The sequence below is a fragment of the Grammomys surdaster genome, unplaced genomic scaffold (assembly GCF_004785775.1).
Source record: "Grammomys surdaster isolate TR1022 unplaced genomic scaffold, NIH_TR_1.0 125979, whole genome shotgun sequence".
Taxonomy (NCBI): Eukaryota; Metazoa; Chordata; class Mammalia; order Rodentia; family Muridae; genus Grammomys; species Grammomys surdaster.
Genome location: NW_021620795.1, coordinates 2094182 through 2118699, shown reverse-complemented (window position 1 = coordinate 2118699; position 24518 = coordinate 2094182). Strand labels below are relative to the sequence as shown.

At 38.8% G+C, this 24518-nt stretch overlaps 1 protein-coding gene across 1 annotated transcript in view; it reads left to right on the top strand.

Annotated features, from left to right (window-relative positions):
- Positions 1–1871: 1871 nt before the first annotated feature.
- The window catches only part of Appl1 (adaptor protein, phosphotyrosine interacting with PH domain and leucine zipper 1), a 55471-nt gene continuing 32824 nt past the window's right edge, over positions 1872–24518 (top strand). The window contains exons 1-11 of the mRNA XM_028754097.1: positions 1872–2050; positions 6501–6599; positions 10388–10447; positions 11361–11432; positions 13212–13299; positions 14806–14847; positions 15756–15814; positions 19486–19632; positions 20717–20799; positions 21713–21871; positions 22858–23046. Coding sequence (XP_028609930.1) covers positions 1997–2050; positions 6501–6599; positions 10388–10447; positions 11361–11432; positions 13212–13299; positions 14806–14847; positions 15756–15814; positions 19486–19632; positions 20717–20799; positions 21713–21871; positions 22858–23046 — 1052 coding nt within the window. The 5' untranslated portion in view covers positions 1872–1996. The remainder of the gene's footprint in view (positions 2051–6500; positions 6600–10387; positions 10448–11360; positions 11433–13211; positions 13300–14805; positions 14848–15755; positions 15815–19485; positions 19633–20716; positions 20800–21712; positions 21872–22857; positions 23047–24518) is intronic.

Here is a 24518-nt window from a genome sequence, read left to right as displayed (position 1 = left end):
TCTCTCTCTCTCTCTCTCTCTCTCTCTCTCTCTCTCTCTCTCTCTCTTTCTCTCTCTTTCTCTCTCTCTTTCTTTTTCTCTTTCTCTCCTTTCTCCTTTTTCTTTCCTCCTCCCTTTTGGTTTTATTATCAGTTATCTTTAACCTCCTTTTTATTTCCTTTTACAAATTACAGGTTAATCGAGGTCACTCACCTTGAAAGCTTTCTTTCTCTTCTTCCTTCTCTACCCCTACCCTCCCATACTCCCCCTCCCCCATCTCTTTCTGGCACAAGGTCTCACTGTGTAGTCCTGGTCTCACTGTGTAGTCCTGATCTCCCTCACTGTGTAGTCTTGGCTGGTCTTCTAGACCAGGCGGCTTTCAATTTGCAAGGATCCTTGAACCTCTGCCTCCTGAATGCTGGAATGCTGGGAACATGGACATATGTCAATACACCTTACTGGAAAGTTTTGCCTTTTTACAGCCAGGTGCATTGTGCTCATGGTAGCTGAGTAAGAAAGAAATATCAAGAATAAAACATCCATAATACAAGTGGAAACTTTTCATACAATGGAAGAATTGGCTCCAAACCATCTTTCTTCAAAGCTAAAGATCTCTTCAGGAGGGTGACTATGTGATAGAGATTTAAGGGAAGGGTTCATATAAAAGGATCATATCACTGAAGATAATTCTGTGGAACTATAATTCAAGTTTATCATTAAACACAATCTGAAACATAATTTTTATCTTTCAAGAGATCATGGGAAAAATCTGGTAAACACACAGCAGTTTCATCTCATTACCATATTTGGATTTGTTCCAGTGTCTGGATTTGGTTCAAAGCAGCTAGAGAACCAGGAAGTTAATACTCTTCTCTCAGCATATCACACTTTTTGAATGACAGTGGAATGGACTGGTGGGCTAATGGGTAGATTTTTTTTGGGGGGGGGATATTAATGATTTTGTTATTTTTTTTTTCTGTGTATTGACCAACTCTTTCTTTGTACAACACTTCAGAGAAATAAAGAACGCGTGAAGCTGGAGAAAAGGGTGCATCAAGGCTGAATCCATAAAACACAACAAAACAGTGTTCTAGTCCTTACATGTCAACTCTCCAACTGTGTGAGCATCACTCTACAGTCAAAGAGACCAAAGAAGCTCTTTGAGTTTCTTCCAAACCTTTTTGGTGAAACAGAAATGCCAATCGGTTTGCGAGAGAAACACTTTAATGACGGAGGTAAGTCCTCCAGTAACTGTATCTTTTAATTTGTTTTATTAAAAAAACCCGTTTTCCTTTGTGATATACAAGAAATATGGTGGTCGTATTTTCAGCAATGTCAAACTTCAAGACGAGGTAAGAACTAATGATTTGTGTCAACAAACTCAAGGGTTTTAAACTGATGTTGAAAGCCAGGTGTCCGGGGGGAAAACGGTTTAGGGTCTACTACTACCAATTAACTGGAAACTCCGTTAATGGCACAATTTCGGATTTCACAGATTTGCGAGTTAGCACCACTTTGCAGGAGTTGAGACTGAAACTTCGAGCAGGGTTGGGAAGATTATGGCGCCAGGTGTAGGGATTTTTCTGTGGTTGCTGACGAAATATGGTACAGAAGTAAAACTGCCTGTCTCCTCCGGCGGTCTTCACTCCAGGCTCTGGTTAGCCGTGCGCCAGCGTGACTCAGATTACGTACTCAAATACGCGCGCCCGACGATGGAGGTAGACGCTAGCACTCAATAAGGTCCGCGCGGCCACTGCTCCGTGAAGAGCCGGCGGTCGGGGGGAAATTCTCGGCCAGCCCCGTAGCAGTGACAGACGTTGCAGAGAGCCAATGGGTGAGCTGGAGGCTGGACTAGTGGGCCTAGGGGGGCGGGATTTCCCGCGCGGCGGCCGCTGAGCTCCGGGCTGGGGCGGCGGCGCCTGCGAGAGGGCGGGCCGGGTCAGCTGCTGCAGGCGGGGCCGCGTGCGGAGCTGTGGGCGGCTGCCGAGTGTCCTGCCGCCGCCCAGCCTTCGCCACGATGCCGGGGATCGACAAGCTGCCCATTGAAGAGACCCTGGAGGACAGTCCGCAGGTGAGGCGCGGGCGGCGGCTGAGGACAGCGCGCGGCCTAGCGCGGGCCTGGAGCCTCAGGTGCCCATGGCTCAGGTGGGCGCCGCCGCCCGGGGTCGCTGTCTGCCGGGGCCGCGCCCTACACTCCCCGGCCGGGCTGCAGGCCCGCGCGTACTCGCGCGGCTGGGCCACGGGCGGGGCGGAGACCGAGCGGCCGCCGCTGTCTCCGGTGGGGCCTGGCGCTTGAGTCCGCGCCGAGTCTGCTTTGCATTTCACGGGAGGTGCTGTTTTTATCGCGATGATAGGATGTGAGATAAGTCCTGGTCGTGGCGTTTTCGGAGGAGGCCCGGCATCGGGGGACAGCAGTGGCTAGTTTTCTTAGGAAGGGGCTGCGAGGTGGAGTGTGCAACGCCGGTGGAAGCAGGAGTGCGTGCCTTGCTCCCCGTCGTGTGTCCGTGCCCGAGTCTCAGGCTGGTTGGTGGCTGTCACTTGAGCTATGCACCGCGGGTGACGGAAGGCGCCTACGCTGTTTCGAGGAGGCTGAGCTTTGGGTAGCAGATTGGCCCTAATAAACTCATCAAAATGAAAGCCCTGCTTTTATGCGTTAGGGATGATGCTGGTGTGGTTGCTCTGGCTGAAGACAGTTTGGGAAAATCGTTGGATTTCTTTTTCAGTACTGAATGAAAATTGTTTTTAAAAAGGTGTTGGAGACCACTAACTTGTGTAAACTTCATCCTTGTGCCAGCCTTTATGTAAGGGATATAAAAAAATGTTGCAAGTAGATTTCTAAAATACTACTTGCTGAGAAATACATACTTCATATGCATTTGGAGTTTAATATGCGCCCCTTCAACCAAAAAGAAAGGAAATGAGAAGAGCTTGTGCTTGTTTTCCTGGATGGCATTTTTGCCATGGATTTTGTGCCAATTTTGATTTTCAAGTTGAAGTTGCACTCTGATTATAGAATTGATTTATTCTTTTCTCTGAAGGCTATCTTTATATGCCAGTCACTTGGAGGTAATGTATTTTTATCCGACAATGTGAGAAAGAGAAAGCCACATTTTGGCTTATCTCATAGTTTAAATGGTGCTTAATGACTTTCTCGGTGTAAAGTCTTTTTTTGGTTTTTCGAGACAGGGTTTCTCTGTGTGGCCCTGGCTGTCCTGGAACTCACTCTGTAGACCAGGCTGGCCTCGAACTCAGAAATCCGCCTGCCTCTGCCTCCCAAGTGCTGGGATTAAAGGCGTGCGCCACCACCGCTCGGCCTCGGTGTAAAGTCTTAAGATATATTTATTTCAGATGATTTCCTACAATTTTGTGGTTGTATTGGGCAGAAGAATTTTATCGTTTTCCTTTAAAATTAAGAGTCAGTATGCTGTCTGAACTTCTTTTTCCCAGCTTTTTATAGCCCAATAAAGACTATAAAGAGAATGGGTTACACAGTGCCCTATCTATGACTTTCAATGTAGAGATAGTCCTGAATTTTCCTTGTAAGTACTTTACAACTTGAATCAGTCTCATTCTGTAGCCCAGACAAGCCTCAAACATGAGCTTCCTCCTACCTATGTCTCATGAGTACTTACTGCAAGCTTGAGCCATAAGTACTTTCTGTTGTTATTGTCTTTAAATTTAAAATTTGTTTTTAGGTATATGAGTGTTCCATTTGCATATGTTTAACAGAGATCAGAAGAGGGTGTTGAATCCCCTGGAACTGGAGTTACTGATGGTTGTGAGCGTGATGTGCTGGAAATTGAACCTGGGTTCTCTAGAAGAGCAGTCAGTGTCTTAACCACTGATTTATCTCTGCAGCCCCCCCCCTTTTTTTTTTAATTTAAACAGTGATTTCTTTGGTACTGGGGCCTGGATCTAGGACCTTGAACTTGCTAGGCAAATGCTGTACTACTAAGATAAATCCTCAATTTTGCCTTTATTTATTTATTTATATATGTGTTGCGCATGTATGTGTTTGCATCTCTGTGTATATATGCTCATGTGTATGGAGACCCAATATTGATGTATCTTCCTTGATTTCTTTCCATTTATTTACCATCACATGGTCTTTCTCAGAACCCTGGGTTTGCAAATTCAGCTAGTCTAGCCAGCTTGTCCCAGGTATCCTGTCTTTGTCTTACAAGTACTGAGAGTACATGTGACCTCCACACCTCAGATTTTACGAGGTCTCTAGGGAACCTGGACTCTGGTCCTCGAGCTTGCAGGGTAAGGGCTTTAATCTGCTGAACCACCTTCCCAGCCTTATTAGTATGTTATTATGTATGTGCAAGTACTCTTGTATATGCATACATGTGGAGGTTAGAGGGTGACCTCAGGTGTAGTTCCTCCTCAGCCTCAGCCTAGCTTGTTTTCTTTTTGAGATAATATCTCCCACTGAGACCTGGCTCTCTCATGGGATCATGTTGGCTAGGCTGGGCAGTAAGTCCCAAGGATGTGTTTGCCTTCCTGGCATTGGGATTACAGGAACCTGCCACTATCTGTACCCAGCTTTATACATGGCTGCTTAATGGCTTAAATGTCTTCACAGTGTTCTTAATTTAAAATTCCTAGACTGCATATCTCCTTAAGTGATTTATCAGAGTTGTCTTTCAAAAATGTTTTTATTAGCACATATTAATAACATAACAATGAGTTTTATTATGACATCTCCATATTTATTATATTTGCCCACCTTCCTTGTTCCCCCTTCCTCTTCCCAGCTAGTCCTCTTACTTTCATGTCTTTAAAAAAGATCTTTGTTTGTTTTGAGAGGAAACTCTTGTGTTGCTCAGGATAGCTTGAGAGATCCCCCTGCTTCAGCCTCCAGGATAGTTGCGACTGTTCTCCATATCCCGCATCTCTAGCTCCCATTGCTGTAGAGTTTTCCAGTAAATGGGGCTGCGATTAATGCTTTTGTGACTAAGCACGTCTCCTCCCCCACCCCTTCTCTCTCAGGCCTGGCAAAGCAGTCCAGCTAGGGGAAGGGGATCCAAAGGCAGGCAACAGATTAAGAGACAGCCCTTGGTTCAGTTGCTAGGGGACCCACATGAAGACCAAGCTGCACATCTGCTACAAATGTAGGGGACCTAGGTCTTGTCCCTGAATGCTGTATGGTTGGTGGTTCAGTCTCTGTGAGCCCCCATGGGCCCAGATTAGTTGACTCTGTAGATCTTCTTGTGGAGTCCTTGACTTCTTTGGCTCCTTCAGTCCTATCCCCCACTCTTCCACAAGACTTCTTGAACTCTGCCCAGTATTTGATTAAGAGACAGTTATGCTAAAGTGTCAGGGGTTGGCTCACTCTCAAGGGATGGTCTCAAGTTAGGGCAGTCATTGGATGGCTATTCTCTCATTCTCTGCTCCCATCTTTATTCCTGAATATCTTTTTGTATATTTTGGTTCAGAGATTTTGTGGGTGGGTTGGTGTCCCCCTGCCTCTACTGCAAGTCCCACCTGGTACAGTTTCCAGATCTCCGGCTGCTTGGAGTCTTAGCTAGAGTAACCCCATATCTGGCTCTTTTTTTTTTTTCCAAGTTTTTTTTTTCCCTCACAATAATGTTTGCACAGTCCAAACCTAACTAAATCTAACATAAGGCTATTTACAGTTACATATCCCAAACACACCAGTCTGGCAAAAGATCTGAAGGAGAAAAAAAAATTTAAGCTTCTACTAGGACATGCTTTGTCTGTGTTGTTTTGAAAATAGGAATCATAGTGAATCTAAGAGGGAAATAAGAGTACAGACACAAGAATAGTCTTGGAGAAGTAGAATATGGACACTGTGGACTTCATGTCACAGAAGGTCTTGTGCCATACTCCACACAAGTTACTCCTTTGAATAAGTTAGTGAATAAAAAGATAAAGTCTGTCCAAGCTTGTGGTGGCTTACATCTGTGGTCTTAGCACCTCAGAGGCTGAAGCAGAAGGATCACCATGAGTTTGAGGCCAGATTGACCCTATCTTAAAATGAACAAACTATATGTGTGTATTGGGGTTGGGGGAGATAGTGTCATCCTTTGGATTTTGAGCTTTAATTGTTCTCTACTTTTTTGTTTTAAATTTGGCCTTCATGCATTGCTCCTGTTTTTAGGTTTAATTGCAGGAATTATAGCACACCTTTGTTCTTCTTGCTTATACCACTGCTTTGTTTTGTTTTTTGAGGCAGTGTTTCTGTGTAGCCCTGGCTATCCTAGAACTCACGTGTAGACCAGGCTGGCCTCAAACTCACAGAGATCCTCCTGCCTCTGCCACCTGAGTGCTGGGATGAAGGGTGTGTGCTACCATCTTTCTTTAATAAAATGAAACAGAATAAACCCTTTGACTTCTTGACATTGCTATCAAAAGAGTTTAAATAGATGAAAAGTCAGAATTACTAGTGTTCTAGTATTTTACTGCTTTAAAAAAATGTTTCACCAGTTGATTTATATACTGATTCATGCAATTATTTATTTATTTATTTATTTATTTATTTATTTATTTTACAGACAAGGTCTTTACTGGGTGTATTTGAAGAAGATGCTACTGCTATTTCCAATTATATGAACCAATTGTATCAAGCTATGCATCGGATTTATGATGCACAGGTAAAGAACTAAAGGCTAACAATACTGCTTAAAAGAGAACCTCTCAGCGCGTGAGGTCAGAGGTAGTGTCTTCTTGATTTACTGCTACATATCTCACTTTTCTTAGGCCCAGAGTAGTATCTGTTGAAAGGATGAATGAATACTAAGTATATTACAGAACTTACATTTCAGTTAGATTTGTACTAAAAATTGACAGAATAGAAGCATCTGTCCCATCTCTTCAAACATAGTGAGAGCTTTATTATTATTGTTAATGTATATGAGTGCATTGTAGCTGTTTTTAGACACACCAGAAGAATGCATCAGATCTCATTACAGATGGTTGTAAGAATTGAACTCAGGACCTCTGGAAGAGCAGTCATTGCTCTTAACCACTGAGCCATCTTTCTAGCCCAAGAGCTTACTTATTGGAACTCACTGATAGTGAGTTGACTGAAGGCCCCATATTATTGTATTTTCTTTAATCATGCTTTTAACTTTAAGGAACTTCTGTTTTTGTTATTGTGTGTAAAGGATTTGAAAGTTGCTAGCCTCTAGTTAGTAGAAGGCTATGATTACTTTTTCTTGCAGAATAGACACAAAATTTGAGCCTGTGTTTGTATAATTTATCAGCTTTAACAACAGCATGTGTTCCTTGCTATACTTTATTTAGAATTAGTTAAGTGTATCAATTTTGTTTTTCTTCTTTTCCTACCTATTGTTATGATAATTGTTTTTTCCCCTCCATTGTGATAGGTTTTACAAAGCTTTATTTTGGCCAAGATGTTCAGTTAATAAGTGAAGTATTTTATTATGTATAATATCATGACTGATAAAAACCCTGAATTAATCAAAATACCTTTCATCTGGCTTTATTGCTTATGTCCTCTGTTAAACACATTGTGATGTTATTGAATGTTCATGTTCTCTAGATTGAAGAATAATCAATCATTCATATAGACTTTCTACAAATTTTGTTGACATTTTGTGTAGTTTACTTCTAGCTTTAAATATATTTAATATTTAGTTTTCACTAGCAGAGACCCTCAGAACAAAACAAAAATCAGGTAAGAAGCACATATCTGATGCTGGGTATAGTGTTATATGCCTGTAATCTCAGCAGTTGAGAGGCACAGGTGGGAAGATTAGGAATTCAAGGCCATCCGTCCTCAGTTACATAGCAAGTTTGAGGCCAACCTGAGCTACATGAATCCATGTCTAAAAAAATATCTGGAATATCACTGAATTTTTTGACAGTGCCTCTCTTCTGTTAGCATTTTTTTTTTACATAAAATATGACATTTAATATTTGACACGGGTACAAAAGATTTTCAGTGGAGAAAGGTCTGTCTTTTCAGTAAACAATTTAACAAAAGAAATTTATCATTTCCTATAGAAATGCCTGGTAACATATTCACTTAAGTTTAATGTCTTTATTTTAGATTCACTGTACAAATTTTTGTTACATTTACTTGTAAAGATTTTATTTATTTATTTATTTATTTATTTATTTTGGTTTTTCGAAACAGGGTTTCTCTGTGTAGCCCTGGTTGTCCTGGAACTCACTCTGTAGACTAGGCTGGCCTCGTACTCAGAAATCCGCCTGCTTCTGCCTCCCAAGTGCTGGGATTAAAGGCCTGTGCCACCACTGCCCTGCAAAGATTTCCTTTATTGACTGTTTAATTTTTTTTTCTTTTAATTGGATATTTTCTTTATTTACATTTCAAATGTTATCCCCTTTCCTGGTTTCCCTTCTGGAAACACCTATCTCATCTCCCCTCTCCCTGCTTCTGTGAGGGTGCTTACCCACCCAACCACTCCTGCCTCCCCACTATGGCATTTCCCTAACACTGGGGCATCGAACCTTCACAGTACCAAGGGCGTCTCCTCCCATTAATGCCTGACAAGGCCATCCTCTGCTACTTATGTGGCTGGAGCCATGGCGCTCCATGTGTAACTCTTTGGTTGGTGGTTTAGTCCCTGACATCTTTGGGGGGTTTGGTTGATTGATATTGTTCTTCTTCCTGTGGGGTTGCAAACCCCTTCAGCTCCTTCAGTCCTTTCTCTAAATTTTCCATTGAGGACCCCGTGCTCAGTCCAATGGTTGGCTGGGAGCATCCGCCTCTGTATTTGTCAGGCTCTGGCAGAGCCTCTCAGGAGACAGCTATATCAGGCTCCTGTCAGCAAGCACTTCTTGGCATCCGCAATAATATCTGGGTTTGGTGTCTGTATATGAGATGGAATCCCCAGGTGGGGCAGTCTCTGTATGGCCTCTCCTTCAGTCCCTGCTCTACACTTTGACTCCGTATTTCCTCCCATGAGTATTTTGTTCCCCCTTCTAAGAAGGACTGAAGCATCCATACTTTGGTCTTCATTTTTGTTGAGCTTTATGTGGTCTGTGAATTATATCTTGAGTATTCCAAGCTTTTGGGCTAATATACACTTAGAGAGTGCATACCATGTGTGTTCTTTTATGACTAGGTTACCTCATTCAGGATATTTTCTAGTTCCATTCATTTGCCTAAGAATTTCAGATTGAGCCATTCTTGTCTCCTTGTACAAAGCTCAAGTCCAAGTGGATCAAAGACCTCCATATAAAACCAGACACACTGAAACTAATAGAAGAGAAAATGGGGAAGAGCCTCGAACATATGGGAACAGGGGGAAATTTCCTGAACAAAACACCAGTGGCTTATGCTCTAAGATCGACAATCGACAAATGGGACCTCATAAAATTGCAAAGCTTCTGTAAGGCAAGGGACACTGTCAATAGGACAAAATGGCAACCGACAGATCGGGAAAAGATCTTTACCAATCCTATATCTGATAGAGGGCTAATATCCAAAGTATACAAAGAACTCAAGAAGTTAGACTCCAGACAACCAAATAACCCTATTAAAAAATGGGCTACAGAGCTAAACAAAGAATTCTCAACTGAGGAATATCGAATGGCTGAGAAACACCTAAGAAATGTTCAATATCCTTAGTCATCAGGGAAATGCAAATCAAAACAACCCTGAGATTCCACCTCACACCAGTCAGAATGGCTGGTGTGAATGATCAAAAACTCAGGTGATAGCAGATGCTGGAGAGGATGTGGAGAAAGAGGAACACTCCTCCATTGTTGGTGGGATTGCAAGCTGGTACAACTACTCTGGAAATCAGTCTGATGGTTTCTCTCTCTCTTTTTTTTTTTTGTTTGTTCTGTCTTGTTTTTTGAGACAGGGTTTCTCTATATAGCCCTGGCTGTCCTGGTACTCACTCTGTAGATCAGGCTGGCCTCAAACTCAGAAAAAATCTGCCTGCCGCTGCCTCCCAAGTGCTGGGATTAAAGGCGTGCACCACTACCGCCTGGCCTGGCGGTTTCTCAGAAAATTGGACATAGCATTACTTGAGGATCCAGCTGTACCACTCCTGGGCATATACCCAGAAGATGCTCTGACATATTAACAAGGAAGGACACATACTCCACTATGTTCATAGCAGCCTTACATATAATAGCCAGAAGCTGGAAAGAACCCAGATGTCCTTCAACAGAGGAATGGATACAGAAAATGTGGTACATTTACACAATGGAGTACTACTCAACTATTAAAAACAATGAATTCATGAAATTCTTAGGCAAATGGATGGAACTGTTTGCATTTTCATTTGAAACACTTTAATGGTAATTCCTTTTCCATTGCTGAGAATGAAAAAAAAAGTATATAGTATGAAGTGATAAATGAAGGCAGCCTAGATATCGTCAAATAAAATATTTTTTCAGTCTGTACTATTGTGTTAATTTGAATCCTGATCTTTTTCCTTAGAATGAATTAAGTGCAGCAACACACCTGACTTCGAAACTTTTGAAAGAATATGAAAAACAGGTACAGATACCAAGGTTTTAAAGCATGATTTAACATATGTAACCGTACAGTATATGTGTAGATAAACTTTCATCCAGATCCTTTTAGTTTCTTAGAGCAAGGATCTCAGCATGTAGTTCAGGCTGTTCTCAAGCTCATGATCCTCCTGCTGTTGCCTTCTGATGGCTGGCCTTCTAGGTATTCACCACCACGCATGGCCCCTTAGCACTTTTTTTTTTTTTTTTTTTGAGACAGGGTTTCTCTGTGTAGTTCTGGCTGTCCTGGAACTCACTCTGTAGACCAGGCTGGCCTCGAACTCAGAAATCCGCCTGTCTCTGCCTCCCAAGTGCTGGGATTAAAGGTGTGCACCACCACCACCCGGCCCCTTAGCACTTCTTAAGTTTATAAAATACCACTGAAATTTCACTAAGTCCTTATTGTTAGTGACTTAATGTTAGAACAAAGGGCTCCTCTTCCAGATTTCTTCTCTTAAAAAAAAAAAAATTATGTTTTGAGATAAGGTTTCTCTCTGTAGACCAACCAAGCTGGGCTCAAATTCAGAAATCCCACCTGCCTCTGACTCTTGAGTGCCAGGATTAAAGGTGGGCACCGCTACTACCTGGCAGATTTCTCCTTTTTACTAACAAAGACACTGAACTTTGTTCAACTAACGCTGTTAGTTGTTGGAGGAACCTGAGCTTTGAAAGCCAAATCTTTGAACTTCTTATGAGAACATTCCAGTATATCATGTTAATTGATTACTTAACAGATATTTTAAACAGTTTTTATTATGAAGATTATTTTATTAAAAGGATATTTTTGGAGAATGTTAAAAAATTTAGAAGTTTCTAAAGTTATTTGGAAGCATAAATTGTGTTACTCAGAAAAAAATACAGCATTGACCATTTATCTCATCTGTATTTGTCACTGTTAGCGGTTTCCTCTGGGGGGCGATGATGAAGTTATGAGCTCTACTTTGCAGCAGTTTTCCAAGGTCATAGATGAGGTAAGTTTTGATCTTGCTTGAATAGGTGGTTTTATAACTAAATTATGCAAGTTACTCAGCTTTCTACTAGAAACTATAAATCTCTTAGTTACATTTTATTTATTGTATGTGTGAGTGTGTGTATGTTTATGTGAATGTGTTATGCATGTACGTGAGTGTGTGTATGCGTGTGCACGTGCTTGTGTGAGTTTATTCTCATATACATACCTTTGTCATACATGAGATCCAACCCAGGGCCTCGCATGTGCTAGTCCTCTATCACTGAGCTGTAACCTAGCTCTACTTTTTCTAATATCTTAATAACTCATTATAGTAGAATATTATCATAGGCTATCAGTGTAAGTAATGACACTGGATCAGGGATGTAGCTTAGTAGAGTACTTGACTAGCATGTGTGAATAATGGGATCTGATCGCTGTCACTTCAAGTAAACAAAATGTTTATAGGAAATGGAATATTTTTTACTTTTTAAATGGATTAAACATTCACAGTGTTGTACAACCATCATAGTTATTTAGGTCAGGAACATTTTTATCATCTTAGAAGAAGTCTTTTTCCCTTTTATCTATCCCTTTCCCTGGAATTTTTCCAAGTTTTTGGCAGTGATTGCATTTTGCTTTCTGTGTATTAATTTACCTCTTTGGATGTTTCATATAAATTAACCTATGTAATTTGTAGATTTTAAGATGTGTCTTCTTACATTTTTGGATATAAGTTTATTGTGCCATTTTTGTTGAATAAAATTTCATTGTATTCATTTTGCTTATCCTCTTGTGGGAGTTCTGTTTTTACCTTTTAGTTATGACCATTCATACACATCAACATAAAAGTTTAAACACTGGTTTTTAGGTCTTTCCTGGTATATACTCAGGAGTGGAATTGCTTGGTTTTATGGTAATTTTAGGTTTAACTTTTTTTGGAATCACCAGATTTTTTGTGTATAGCCTGTGTAGGAGAGTTCTGTTTTTTTCTTTATCTTTGCTAGCAAGTATTTTCATTTTAAAAATGATAACCATTTAATGGGAGTGAAGTGGTCATTGTCATTTTGACTTGCAGTTTTTGGATATGTAATATGATACTGAACTTTTTTTTGGATACCTAATATGATACTGAACTTTTTTTTTCATGTGATTATCAGCCATTTTGTAATCTTTGAGGAAGTGTCTGTTTGGATCCTTTGCCCATTTTTAAATTGGGCTGTTTGTTTTTTATGATTGTACGAATTCATTACCTAGATGTAGGTTTCTTCTGAGATGTTGTTGGCAAATGCTTTCTCATTCTGTTTGTCATCTCTCTGTATAGTATCTTCTGATGCACAATTTCATTTTGATAGAAGCCATTTTACATTTTATTTTGTTGTTTGTGCTTTTGGTGTTATATCTAAGAAATTGTTGTCAAATAAAGGATCATTCTAATTTTTTTTTAAAGTTTTTATTTGGGCATGGTGTCACACACCTTTAATCCCAGTACTCGGGAGTCAGAGGCTTCTGAAGTTGAGGCCATCCTGATCTACATAGTGAGTTCTGGGACTACTAGGACTATGTAGAAAGACTATCACAAAACAATAAACAAACCATGTAATATTTTTTACCATATAATATTTTATATTATACTACATAGTTTTGAGTTTCCATATATAAGATATATCAGGCTATATACATCTAGCCTTTTAAAAGACTAGATTCTGGTTTCTATAACATTGGTAAACAGCTATGTATAGACATTTATTAGTTGTGTCATCTTTTAGTTATTTGGTCTTTTTGGTCTTTCTTTTACTAGCTTAGTTCTTGTCATGCAGTACTTTCAACTCAACTTGCTGATGCCATGATGTTCCCTATTTCCCAGTTTAAAGAAAGAGATCTGAAAGGTATTGAAGCCAACCTTATGTTTATTTTCATCAGCTATCGAAGATCAGTGCTGGAGCAGTCCATTTTATTTCATATTTAAACCAGTTCTGACCACAACCTACCACTATTACTTTAAGCAAGTACAAAACACTTATGGAAGTGCTTGATAAATAGTGAACTAGTTTTTAACAAATAATAATGTCCTTTCCTCTAAATGGAGATGGGTTCACACTATGACAGTGTTTCATGGAGAGTGAGGTGCTATGGGAACTCAGAGGAAGTGGTCAGAGTGGCTTCATCAAAGACATGACATGATCACTGAACAATGCAATGAGAAATAAGTTAAGAGAAAGCAGTTCTGTTAGGGACGATAGAATACACAAAGGTATAGGCTGTAGAAAAATATCACTTGTTTTGAGACTAGTACAAAATCCAGGGATGGAGAGATGGCTCAGTGGTTTAAGAGCACTGACTGCTCTTCAGAGGTCAATTCCCAGCAACCACATGGTGGCTCACAACCATCTGTAATGGAATCTGATGCCCTCTTGTGGTGTGTCTGAGGACAGTGATGGTGTACTCACAGACATAAAATACATAAATCTTAAGAAAGAAAGAAATCCTTTTTGTGTCTTGACATGCTGAAGCAAGGCAGATGAACGTAGAAGTAGGAGAGATGGAGCTAAAGCATGGTAAAGAGGGTAGATGTGAGGGTGTGAGCAAAAGACGCCAGTGGATTCTCAGGAGACAGAGAGAGACACGGTCCTTTTGTTTTCAGAGGTGGGACTAGAGTCAATTTGGTACATAAGACACTTAAGGAGTTGTGAGAATCCAGTGAGGGGATAAAGAAGGCTGAAAGATTAGATAGTGGCACACAGTAGAGGTTCCAGATAGGCTGGGGGAACTGGGTACAGGCGCTTCTAACACCTGTGCTAGTTAGGGACATGCTAACTGTTAGATTCTTTTGTCCCTTAAAGTTACTAGGTGACCAGATGACTGTTTTATAGATGTGGATCCTTTTATAATTTATAAACTCAAAGTAGATTGAAAAAAAGTCAACATATCAGTGAATGGTAAAGTGCTTAACTTAAAGACAAATGTCTTTTAGAGGTGGAGCTAATAACTGAAATGGTCTTTAAGAATGGCTAGTTTCAAGGTAGAACAAGAATTCACAATCTAAGGAAACTGAATGGCATACTCTTTTTCACACAGTATTTGAAATTATTCCTCATATATAAGATGAATTAATATGTTAGATTCTAGTATTGTCAGTATTCACATATCTTATCATTTAAAGTGCATTTTAATATTTGTTTTGCCTCATAATTGTTATAAGTAGATTTTCTGATAGTGTATTGCTAATTATCTTGGATGCAGACTAGCTGAAACAGTAACTTTTTCACTTCAAATACAATAATATGAAATCTTGCTTGCATTTTAGTTGTGATTTAAGTGATACTAATTGCCTTATAATATATTAAAATATTTCATAAATAAGCTAAACTCAAATTATTTTTGAACTTTTTCAGAAATATTGACACTAAAAGAGGTATTTCAAATTGCTAGTAATGGTAAGCCCTGGATATGTTATATATGAATTTCTTTTATTGATTTACTTATCAGTATACATCATAGCTATTTTTTTGTAATAGTTTTTAAAAATTAGCTCAATTAAATGGTTAAGATAACATTATGTAGATCAATGGTAATACTTTGAATATACTTTTTATAAAATTGTTTTATATTAAATGTTACACTAGTCTTATAATTTACTATCTTCATAATGCCTAAAGAAGTTATAAAATATTTTACTTATTTTCTAAATATTTCAATTTTCTTTTTTCCCTTTTTTTTTCCTCTCATCCTTTCTTCTGCTGTGCCAGGTCTTGAAACCAGGGCCTTGTGCATGCTAGTGGTAGGCAAGTACTCTACCACTGAGATAAATCCTTAGCCTCAGCCTTTTTTTTTTCCTTCTATTCTTTTTTTAAAAAAATTTTCCAATTTTGAATTAATTTTTTTTCCCTTTAATCCCAGAACATGGGAGGCAGAGGCAGGTGCATCTCTAAGAGTTCAAAGCCAACCTGGTCTACAGGGCAAGTTCCAGGACAGAGAATTCCTGTCTCAAAAAACCAAAAAGAAAATTTTTTCCATTTCTTATTATTTATTCTTCTCTCATACAATACATCCCTCCTGTACCCTCCCCTCCCCCACCTCCAGGTTCTTCCACTACTCCTCTCCCCCAGATCCACCACTCCTCCACTTCCCTGTAGAGAGGAGCAGGCACTTTTAATAGATTATAGTTTCTTTGGAAGTTAGTATTTTCTATCAATTTGTACACAGTCACAGAATTAAGCGAAACTAGGCTTTGGGGAAAATTTGGACATGATGATCATGTAGCAGAGAATTCTTACCTAGCTCTAGGATAGATGTAGACTTGCCAAGTACTATAGTACTGTTAACAGTCATTTCTGTTTTTCAGATCATGATGCTGCAATTAATAGATACAGTCGATTGTCAAAAAAGAGAGAAAATGACAAGGTGTGTGTATACACTCTTAAAAACATTTTAAAAGGTTTTTTTTTTTTTTGGTTTTTCGAGATAGGGTTTCTCTGTGTAGTTTGTGTATTTCTGGCTGTCCTGGAACTCACTCTGTAGACCAGGCTGGCCTCGAACTCAGAAATCCGCCTGCCTCTGCCTCCCAAGTGCTGGGATCAAAGGCGTGCGCCACCACCGCTGGGCTAAAAGTATTTTTAATATGAATAGGTGTTTTGCCTGCATGTATATCTGTGTACTGTGTATGTTAAGTATCAAGGGAGGCAAGAAGAGAGAGTCAGATCCCCTGGAACTGGAGTTACAGATGGCTGTGAGCCAACTTGTTATGTAGGTGCTAGGAGTTGAACCTGGATCCTCTGAAAGAGCTGTGAGTGCTCTTAACTGCTAAGCCGTTATTGCTCCAGCCTCTACACAGTCTTTCAGTATCAAAGCTAATGACCATTTCACTAGGTGATTTATTTTTCCTGTTTAAAAATAGAACCAACAAATCATTGTTGTGGTATCACTCTCATATTTTTTCCTAGACATTCAAATCATTTCTTATAATTGGTCTCTTCAACAGAATGCTTTTCTCTAGCTGGGCGGTGGTGGCACACACCTTTAATCCCAGCACTTGGGAGGCAGAGGCAGGCGAATTTCTGAGTTCGAGGCCAGCCTTGTCTACAGAGTGAGTTCCAGGACAGCCAGGACTACACAGAGAAACCCTGTCTTGGAAAAAAAAAATGCCTTTCTTCTTCCAATAGTTGATAGTATAATTAAACGTAACTTTTAAAAGTATAGGTGATTCCCAGTATATGAAACTGTTTTTGTTTTGTATTTTGATAATACTGCTTAAGTTCTGTTTTCATCTGACCACATGTGTGCTCACAAATACCATGTGCGATACAATAAACGCATCCAGTAACAATGAATGAGAAAAGAGGGCATGAGTTGGAAAGAAAGCAGGAGAGGTATATTGGGAGTCTTAAGGGAGCAAAAGGAGAAGTGCTGCAGTTATAATCTCATAGAAAAAAACCTCAACAAAGAAGAAGGAATTCAGCTTTGTATTTGATTATATGAAAGTATGAATATGAGTGTTTAAATAGGTATTCATAGTAGTTTGAGTAAGGAAAAGATAACCTTAATTGTGTCACACTCTGTGTTGGAAGCTCATTAAAAATCATGATTAAAACAGATAAAAGTAAGTCACATACATACTTCAGTTAATGTCACACATGGAACTCAATGAAATTCTGGTATAAGGCTTTCTCTATTTAAAGGGAACATTTATGTCTTGATTTTTCTTCAACGAATGGAACCCAGAAATACTACATAATATTTGAGGATGAATGCATTTAAAGATTAAAGAAGAGAATATTTACAGGTTCTGGGTGATTCAGGTCTTGAGATACAGCTTATACTAATGCTTGCAAATGAGGTGATCTCTGTGTAGGACTTGATATTTGCAGCCGTGGTCCCAGCTGCTGGTAGGGACACTGTGACTACTTATGGAAACTGATAACTGAGTCAGATTTGCTGTGTAGCAGCCACTGTGGCAACAAAGGAAGTGATTCTCACACAGTGATCATTCCTCCAGACTGCTTTCCAGATCTAATTTTAGTTCACAAGTTAACCAATAAACATACACAGTTTGAGATTTACATTAGTCATTTTGCCTTGGACTTAAGGGTCTAGGTTTTAAAATTTGGCATATTTTATATTGCTTTTGGCTATTCCTAGTATTTTAAAAAGCATTCATCTTTTTTTGAATTAGAAAAATTATTGAGCATCTATTTATCAAGCGGTATGTTGGGTACCTTGGGGACCATGTGAGTAGGTACCACTCCTGCTCTCATATTCATTGCAGGCTTAGTGTGAATCTGTTTCAGAGTACAAGGAGGAGGAGACTGCAGTAACAGGAATTAATTGCATTAATAGAGATTTTGCTAGAGAGAGTACAGATAGAGCCTTATTGGTGAGTTGGAAAAGATTGTACTTTAGGAGGTGACACATGCATTGTAGATAAGTAGACAACACTTTGGGGAGTGAAAAGGACTTTCTTTAAAAAAAAGAAAAAAGAAAAGAAAAACCAAACTGAACAACAAAAATCCCCCAAACCCAAACAGTCTTTCTATAGAGGCATGCTTCTGGAGTTTGGAGAGTATGAAGGTTTAGAGTCCTGGCTGTGGAGTAACATTTGGGGAACATATCTGAGGCCTGTTCTCCTTTATTTGAAGTCATGTACTAGTTAGTTACTTAATTCCATGCCTTTATCCTCTATGCAAAACAACCCACAAAGCAACAGTTGTGACAGTGAAATTAGATAGTGAATGTAGAGCAGCAGCTTAAGCAAGTCTCACTAAATTCTATCACCATGTGATAGGAGGAAATGATTACCTCTCATCTCTGTGGATGGGTTTGGGAAGAGGTGACAGAAATAACAAAGTAGTTGGGGGCTGGATGCTGTGGCTCTCACGTGTGATCCTAGCACTTGGGAGGCAAAAGAAGGGGGAATCGCTGAAACTTTGAGGCCACCCTGGAGTTCAAGGCTAACCTGGGCTACAAAATGAGACACTTTCTTAAAGCACACCAACAATCCCCTTTGTTAAAGTCTAACAAGGAATAGTTTGGAGCCAAATTGCTGTATTTACAGCCTTGAAATTTTTGTTAGAGAAAGTGAATAGTCATCAAAGGATTTTAGGTGGGTAAATAATGTCATACAGTTATGTTTTATAACAAAAGCAGTATTAAAAAAGTGAAAGGGATAGTACTAGAGAGATTCCAGTGGAAAATACAAGACTTACATAGTCATAATGAAGATTGTTATTAAAAGAAGATAAGAAAGAATACTTTGGCAAGTTGTTCTTCATCTCTTACTAGGACCTTGTTAATGGTAGGCAAGCACTGAGACTCACTTCCTAGCCCTGCTTTGAAAAAGAGAAATCCTATAGTAGGAGGTGAAATCCAAATGGACATTTCTTAGAGAGAAGAGAGAAACAATAAAGAAGGACAGCTGTTGTAAGGAAGAAGCCATTTTCAACTTGGTGCATTTTCAGTGCATGTAAACGCTCATTCTTATATATAAAAGAACTCGGCCTTACTTTGGTATTTGGGACAGTGAGTGCCAGGGAGGAGATAAAAATTTACACCATCAAGTCACTGGTGCATTGGATAGTATCGAAACTTGATAGGTATTTCAAGGAAAGAAGGCAAAGAGCTAATACATATTAGGCCTCTATAAATGCTCAAAGAAAATTTGTTTGAGTGAAATAACACGGGAGCATATGTATTTTAAGTGTGAGTCAAGAAAAATAAACACGTAGAAAAAGAGTGGTAAGGAGAAAACCAGGAGGGGAGAATTTGTGGTGTGAGCTGATTCAGATGAGACATTGCTGGCCAAGTAATAATCCATGTGGTGGACTGTCTATCCTGTTGAGTGCAGATGTTTACGTTTATAGTTGCATGCAGATATGTGTTTTGTAAATGATATGGTTGGTATACAGAAAAATGAGTTTACCTGGTACGTTAATGGGCTTCCAATAGAGTAGAAAACAGGAAGGCTATGTTCAGTAATTATTATTATTAATTATACTCCATTTTCCTTGGAAGACTTTTCTCCACAGCTTCTACTGAAGATAATTCAAAATTAAATACTATTTTACTCTTTTCATTCAAAGGTAAAGTATGAAGTAACAGAGGATGTGTATACTTCTAGGAAAAAACAACACCAGACCATGATGCATTATTTTTGTGCACTAAATACTCTTCAGTACAAGAAGAAAATAGCTTTGTTAGAACCTCTACTTGGATACATGCAGGCTCAGGTAAATATGTTTTGGTTTTATATCTGTCCTAAAAGCCTTGTATTAAGCTTGATTTTTGTATTAACTACAAGGATAAACAAACTGTTGTCAGTAGTTTTGTATTGTTTTAAAAAGTAATTTTAAAGACTGTCAGGGGTGTCTTATTTTAAGATTAGGCAAATATTTTTTCTTGCAAATGAAGATCTAAAATGTTTTAAATAAATGGAAATGCATTATATTAATAAATAAGACTTTGCTCACCACAGTTGGAGACAGGGCAGAAAGCTAGGTGAATTGAATCACTGGAGCTTCTTTTCATTATAAGCCTGAGAAAGAATGGACAAGTTTGAACCAGACATGGTGGTGGACAGCTTTGATCCCAGCACTTGGGAGGCAGAGGCAGGTGGATCTCTTGAGTTCAAGGCCTACCTTGTCTACAAAGAGAGTTAGTTCTAGGACATCCAGGGCTACACAGAACCGTTTTGAAAAACAAACGGAAAAAAGGAAGAAGAATGAGTAGGTTTGCATTTGTCCCATGTTCCTTGCATACTTCCTGAGTCAAAAATACTAGATGAGGGGCCTGGAGAGATGTGCCAGTGGTTAAGAGCACTGACTGCATTTCTAGAGGACCCACGTTCAGTTTCTAACATCTACATGGTGGGGGATCTGAGAACCCATGTGCATTAAGTATTCAGATGCCCCAAAAGGTGCACATTAAGAAAGAGACTAGAAAATTGAGTTTTGGGAAATATATTAGTTTCTTAAAAGCCAGGAAATCTGAATCTCCTTTCACGCATAAGAGTACTTATTTAACTAGTCATGGTAGTCTGAGGTCACCCTGATTACGAATGAGACTTTATGTCAAATAACAACAGCAGATGGCCTAAAATATGTGAAAGGATGTATAGTGGAATTGAATTCTCGTTTTCTTAGTGGCTCTGTGTCTGGTAGATATCGTAAACCTCAACCTGTTATTGCATAAACCAAACAACCCACTATCATTTCTATGGAATTCTATCCTAGAAATTGCTGATGTGATAATTTCTAAATATTTTTTTGTGTGTATATTTGTATTGTACAACCTTTTGCTCCTCTTCTACCTCAGATAAGTTTCTTTAAGATGGGTTCTGAAAATCTCAATGGACAATTGGAAGAATTCTTAGCTAACATTGGAACAAGTGTACAAAAGTAAGTATTCTGTTTTCACTAAAATGAAAATGAAATTATGTCAGTAAGTTAACAGCTAAATGCCATAATTTAAATATTTAGAACTTAATTTCCTAAGGGTTAGTTTTCCTGCCATGGAGTATATTTCTCAGCTTTATTGCTAAATTAGGAAATTTCTGCTATCTTTTCCCTAGAATGTAGGCTCTGGCTTTCATAACACTGTGAAATTTGATGACACTTTTAATGATAGAAAGCTAGCTTTTGTGTCTGAGTGATATAAATACATAACAGTAACTATCCATAAGTAAATTTTTGTTTTGTTTTGTTTTTGTTTTGTTTTTTGAGACAGGGTTTCTCTGTGTAGCCCTGGCTGTCCTGGTACTCACTCTGTAGACCAGGCTGGCCTCTAACTCAGAAATCTGCCTGCCTCTGCCTCCCAAGTGCTGGGATTAAAGGCGTGCGCCACCACTGCCCGGCAAGTAAATTTTTCTTTAAAATTTCTTTTGTAAACATTGCTTGGAAGATTACTAAGCAAATCCTCTTTTCTACGCTCTAGTGATTAGAGAGAGAAAGCAGTTCCAGTCACCTTTGATGTGTGAGTAGCAGTGCTGGTAATCTGAGGCAAGGAGAAAGATGAAATTTAGGATTTTTCATTTTAGTTTTTGCAGTGCTTGAACACAGGTCAGTGGTATACCACAGAGAAGTTTGAAAATTAATCTGTAGTTGGGTATCTGGTTGCTTTATTAGTGTTCAAATTTGATATTGTTCCCAAAATATCTTGTTTTAAAAATTGCTTAAAATGATTTTATTACTTTAACCATCCTGTAGTTGTTTCCTTAAAAAATTGAATATATGGGCACATAGAATTGATAAGACATGATTTGTCAGTTGTGGCTAGTGTTCTGTAATTCTAGTAATCTGTTCTCTGTGTTAGTGTTCGAAGAGAAATGGATGGTGATGTAGAGACCATGCAGCAGACAATAGAAGACTTAGAGGTGGCCAGTGACCCTTTATATCTGCCTGACCCAGATCCTACCAAGTTTCCCGTCAATCGAAATTTAACCCGGAAGGCTGGATACCTAAATGCTAGGAAGTAAGTGAACTATTGTTATTATTTTCATATTATACCTGTAATAGCAAATCAATATAATTTATAATTAATACTGTTTGCCAGATTGTTTTGGTTTTACTAACAGTTGACACTTTTTAAAACATCCATTTTATTTATGTATTTGTGTGTGTGTGTGTGTGTGTATGTGTATATTTTTATTTTTTGTGTATATACATGCTATAGCACAGTTTAGGAGTGGAGGTGAGTAGACAGCTTGCTGGAGTTGGCCCTCTCTTTCCACCATGTGGGTGTTTGGGATAGAATTCAAATCACCAGGCTTGGCAGGCAGTGCCTTTAAGCACTGTGACATCTTGGCAACCCAAGGTTGAAACATTTTAATGGTGTATTTATATACGCTTGTTGATACATGAAGGTACATGAAAACTTTAAAAATCCTACCTTCATGTTTATTGAATTATTTGAATTTATAAAAGGGATGAAACTGATTTGAGTTTAGGCCTATCATAACATGTTACTAAATATTAATACTTAAATATGTGATTATATCAAGTAAACATTGAGTTTTCATTTGAAAATGTGCCACGCTTCCCCTTACCCTCTTTTTATTCTCATTAGTTTTCAGTGCTGGGTTAGAACTCAGACCCTTGAGCATCCTAGGCACACACTGTCCCTTTGAGTTAAATCCCTGGCCTTCACTTAATGATGTGATGGTGAAGTAGATTAATCGTAGAAATAAAATTGAATTTCTTCCTTGAATACTGAGTGTAACTTGGGTTTTTGATTTATCACTGTAACAGTTGAAACTTAATTTCTCGTCTTGTTTTTGAAACTACAAACATTCATCCAGTGAGTCAGTATGCACAAAATCATTTTAGAGTCTGAAAAAATCTTGACATCTTGGTGCCTTTCTGTAAGTTGTTTTGTTTTCACATGCTATTTCTTGTGTCTGCTAATGACAAAGGATTATTTAGGTGTTGTTATTGAAATTATCAATGTACTTTCTTTAGTAAAACAGGCTTGGTGTCATCTACCTGGGATAGACAGTTTTACTTCACGCAGGGTGGAAACTTAATGAGTCAAGCCCGTGGAGATGTGGCAGGAGGCCTAGCCATGGACATAGACAACTGTTCAGTGATGGCTGTGGACTGTGAAGACAGACGATACTGTTTTCAGATCACTTCTTTTGATGGAAAAAAGTTAGTATTTTTCTGCTGCTAATAAGACAAGCATTTTAAAATAAAATGCTGAATATTTCCTTTTTGTTTCATATAAACATTTAGAATTACTTTGAATTAAGGTAATTTGCTTTCTAATTTAATAGATATGAGTTCAGTTTTTTTTCTTACTGAAATGACTTTTTAAAAATTATCCTTTTTATTTATATTGGTGTTTTGCCTTTGAGAGTGTCGGGTCCTCTGGAACTAGAGTTCTAGACAGTTGTAAGCTGCCATGTATATTCTGGGAATTAAACCCATGTCCTCTGGAAGAGCAGCCAGTGCTCTTAACCACTGAGCCATCTTTCCAACCCCCTTTAATGATTCTTTTTAAGACTTTGAAGTTAACAAAACAACAAATGGTGCAAACCTGAGACTTCATGTTTGAGACTTGTCACTGAACAATCCTGCATAGTGCTGGGAAGGCAGTGGGAGTCAGAATGCCAGCCATGGGCTCTTGTTTACTCCGTGCTCTTGGACAAGTTACTGACAAGCCTCTGACCTCCATTTTTCTATATATCACATGTAGGAGAGGAGTTGTATTGTCAATTATTGTGAGGAATAGAAATCTAACATACATAATGTGCCCATATGTGATGTGTAGATTCTAACAATAGTCTTATTTTAAAAAGTTAATCAGTTATGTCTGGTTAGGTTGTTTTATCCTTTTTTTTTTTTTAACAGATTTTTAAATTTTACTTATGCGTACACTTTAACTGTCTTCAGACACACCACCAGAAGGCATCAGATCCCATTACAGATGGCTATGAGCCACCATGTGGTTGTTGGGAATTGAACTCAGGACCTCTGGAAGAGCAGCCAGTGCTCTTAACCACTGAGCCATCTCTCCAGCCCTATCTATTATTTTTTAATCATGCCCTTTACCTTTGTGTTAAATTATTTATAGCATGTTGTTTTCTTCTAGTTTTTAATCCTGAGTACTTTTTCCTTCCTTTCCCCTCCCCATTTCCATCCCTTCACTTCTTCCCCTTGAACACATGGCCTTGAGCAATCTAGGCAGGTCTCTGCCATTGAGCTAGAGCCACAGACTTTTTGTGACATAGTCTCAGAGGTTGTCAGTAGTCTGGCCTTCAACTTGTTCTTTTACCTTAGCCTCCAAAGTCATTTAGCACTGTGTGTTACCATTCTTGGTCTAAGTACATTTTTTTGAATTACTGAAGGATATTTTATATACATAAATTAGATCTGCATCCATTTTTTACAAAACATCTTACAGGACTGGAGAAATAGCTTTGCAGTTAAGAACAGGTGCTACTCTTACAGAGGATCCAGGTACCCACCTCCAGTGGATCAGAACTCCCACAGCTCCAGTTCCAGGCAATCTGACACCCTTTTCTGGCCTCCAAGGGCACCCGTACTTGGTGTGGTGCACAGAAACTCACATACATAAAATAAAATAAAATAAAATAAAATAAAATAAAATAAAATAAAAT